General features: G+C 38.9%; 1 protein-coding gene across 1 annotated transcript; it reads right to left on the bottom strand.

The window, feature by feature from the left end:
- Positions 1 to 1,221: 1,221 nt before the first annotated feature.
- Positions 1,222 to 2,250, bottom strand: LOC106989457 (olfactory receptor 5B3-like). Its single transcript, XM_015087939.2, has one exon. It carries the CDS (start codon positions 2,179 to 2,181, stop codon positions 1,222 to 1,224), a length of 960 nt encoding a protein of 319 aa, XP_014943425.1. The 5' UTR covers positions 2,182 to 2,250.
- Between the last annotated feature and the right edge of the window lie 694 nt (positions 2,251 to 2,944).

Raw genomic sequence — 2,944 nt, forward strand, 5'->3', positions numbered from 1 at the left:
CCCAGCATAAATCCTCCCCACCCCCACAACATCCTCCAGATCTTATGGGAAGCTCTCTGAATCTGTTAGGGTCAATAATACTAGCTGCCAAGCAAGCAAACTGCAAACAGCAGTGACATGACCATAGATGTCTTTCGTGCTTGCATATTGTTCCATTAGTTGTTCTGGGGTAACTTATACAGAGATTCAATTGACCTAGATTCTTTCCATTAGTGGTTTTGTCATTCTTGTGGTCTGAATCCTCTCCATCCAACTGGTAACAAAGAAAAAGAATGAACAGGACATCACCTGGGAAGTTTCATAGTCCAAACTTGGAATTAGCATATATGACCTGTACTTACATTCTATAGTTAAGAACACAAGCACATGGTCACTACTAATTGTATGAAGGCAGAGGAATAAAGCCTATGCATTTTTCCAGGAGTAAAAAGGAAATAGTTTGGGAAAATAACTAACCAGTCTTTTCCACTGTAATGCTTATGATCATCAAATATCCATCTTATACTTCCTTCCACACAGGAAATTTATTATTCACCTCCACTAGGGAGATAACCTAATCCCAACCAACCAATATAGAAGCACAATGTCCAAGAAGTTCAATCATTTTCTCCATCCAGTCCATGTGTGGCTCCTTGTTGCCTAGCAACTTATGCACTAAAAAGAAAACTTAGCTTGTTCCACATTCATACCCAATAAATAATGTTGGGTCTGAGTAAAGATAACCAGGGGAAAAGAAGCCTCCATTCAGAACATACAGTAATGGAAGACAAATAGGATTTCAGTTTAGAAACCTTATGGAATTGACATTACCAAGGCCCCTGATCCTGGTGATGGGATTTATTTCTCTGTGAGACCCTGATTTTTTTTTTTTCTGGAGGAAACTCCATTATCCACTGTTTTCCTCAATACCTGGTCCAATATCTTAAATGTTTTTTTTTTCTTTTCCATTATTTTTTCTTACCATTTCTGAAGTACATCAAGGAAAAAAAAAGTATGTCCAATGGAATACTAACAAAGAAGTTTTCTTCATAAACTGCTTTGGTTAAAAAGAACTATCATATTTTTTCTGTATTTTGGATACCTGGATCAGTTACAAAATTAAAGAAATAAATAATATTAGAGTAAATTTTATGTTTTAATACCCTATATGGCCATGAACATTGAGTTATGGCATAGAGTAGATCTAAGTGGGATAAAGTAACTTTTGTGGATTCTACATCACTAAAAGACTAAACCTAGAGAATATTTTGCCCTCTCAACAACCTTCTTGATAGCATTCTTGACCTCTTTGTTCCTCAAGCTGTAGACCACAGGGTTCAGCATGGGGATGACCATAGTATAGAACACAGATGCGATTTTGTCTGTATCCATGGGATGACTTGAACTTGGCTGTACATACATGATGATGACTGTCCCATAAAATATGGAAACTGCAAGAAGATGAGAAGCACAGGTAGATAAAGCCTTTTGGTATCCCTCACCTGACTGTATCTTCAAAACGGTAATAAATATGAACATGTAGGAAATCAAGATAACTAGAACTGCAAAAAAGATATTAAAGCTTGAAATAAGAACAAGAATCAGCTCATTAGTGTCTTTATCTGAGCAAGCCAGGGTCATGACTGCTGGAATATCACAGAAAAAGTGATGGACTACATTGGACATACAGAAAGAGAGATAGAATGTGTCTCCAGTGTCAATAGCAGCAGTTAGAAAAGCAAAGACATAGGAGCCTATGGCCAGACGAGCACACACACTCGTTGTCATGGTGGTGGTGTAATGCAGGGGTTTGCACACTGCTGCGTAGCAGTCATAGGCCATTGAAGCTAAGAGGTAACTTTCCACAGTCGCAAAGAGAACAAAAAAGAACATCTGGGCGGCACACGCATTGTAGGAGATGACCTTGTCTCCTATAAGTAATCCAGCCATGACCTTAGGAGTGATTGTTGAGGAGTAACAAAAGTCTACCAGGGACAGGTTACTGAGAAAGAAGTACACGGGAATGTGGAGACAAGAGTCGAACAGGATCAGCACGATCATCCCCAGGTTCCCAATCAGAGTGACGAGGTAGATGAGGGTGAACATTAGAAAGAGAGGAACTTGCAGCTCTGTGTTATTGGTTAGTCCCAGCAGGACGAATCCTTTCACCTCTGTATTATTCTTCACGGATGTGATTTGCATATCACAAGATGCTCTGTGGCTCTGTAGCAAAGAAAAGTAAAGGAACACAGTGATGAACAAAAACCAGTTGCACAATAATCGAAATGTACAAGCATTTTTTTTATTAGAGCAGTATTTTTGTTCTTCAATATTCTTCATTTCTAAAGCATGGGCATGGCAACACAATTTAGTGATAACTTATCTCTAGAGTAATACACTTTTGGATAGGATGGGTCCTTACAGATCATCTCCAACTTCTAGATTTTATAGATGAGTAAACTAAGTTACAGGAAAGGCTAACGAGTTGTCAAAGTTCATATGCCTGGAATCTCCTATTTCATATCTTTTAAAAAAATGTTTAATGTTTATTCAATTTTGACAGAGAATGAGAGAGAGCAAGTGGGGGAGGGACAGAGAGAGGGGGACAGAGGATCCAAAGTGGGCTCTGTGCTGACAGCAGCAAACCTGACCTGGGGCTCGAACTCACAAACCATGAGATCATGACCTGAGCTGAAGTTGCATAATTCACAAATAAATACATAGTAGACACAGTGGACTAAATACAGCATTAGAAGCATGTACAGTCAACAAAGCCAATTCTGAACAGAAGGTATAGCATTGGATGTAAAGTATTCGACTCTGAGAAGCATGTGTGTGCAATCACATATCACCCCTACCATTTGCTGGGAGACATTTGTCCTAACTTAACTTCTCTAAATCTCTGTCCACCAGCAAAAAGGCATTGGAAACCGCCTCAAGGGATTATTGTAAGAGTTAAAAGAAA

Source organism: Acinonyx jubatus, chromosome D1 (assembly GCF_027475565.1).
Source record: "Acinonyx jubatus isolate Ajub_Pintada_27869175 chromosome D1, VMU_Ajub_asm_v1.0, whole genome shotgun sequence".
Taxonomy (NCBI): Eukaryota; Metazoa; Chordata; class Mammalia; order Carnivora; family Felidae; genus Acinonyx; species Acinonyx jubatus.

Bases quoted from the DNA above. Each gene is read 5' to 3' on its own strand.
- LOC106989457 (XM_015087939.2), bottom strand. From the start codon at position 2,181: ATGCAAATCACATCCGTGAAGAATAATACAGAGGTGAAAGGATTCGTC.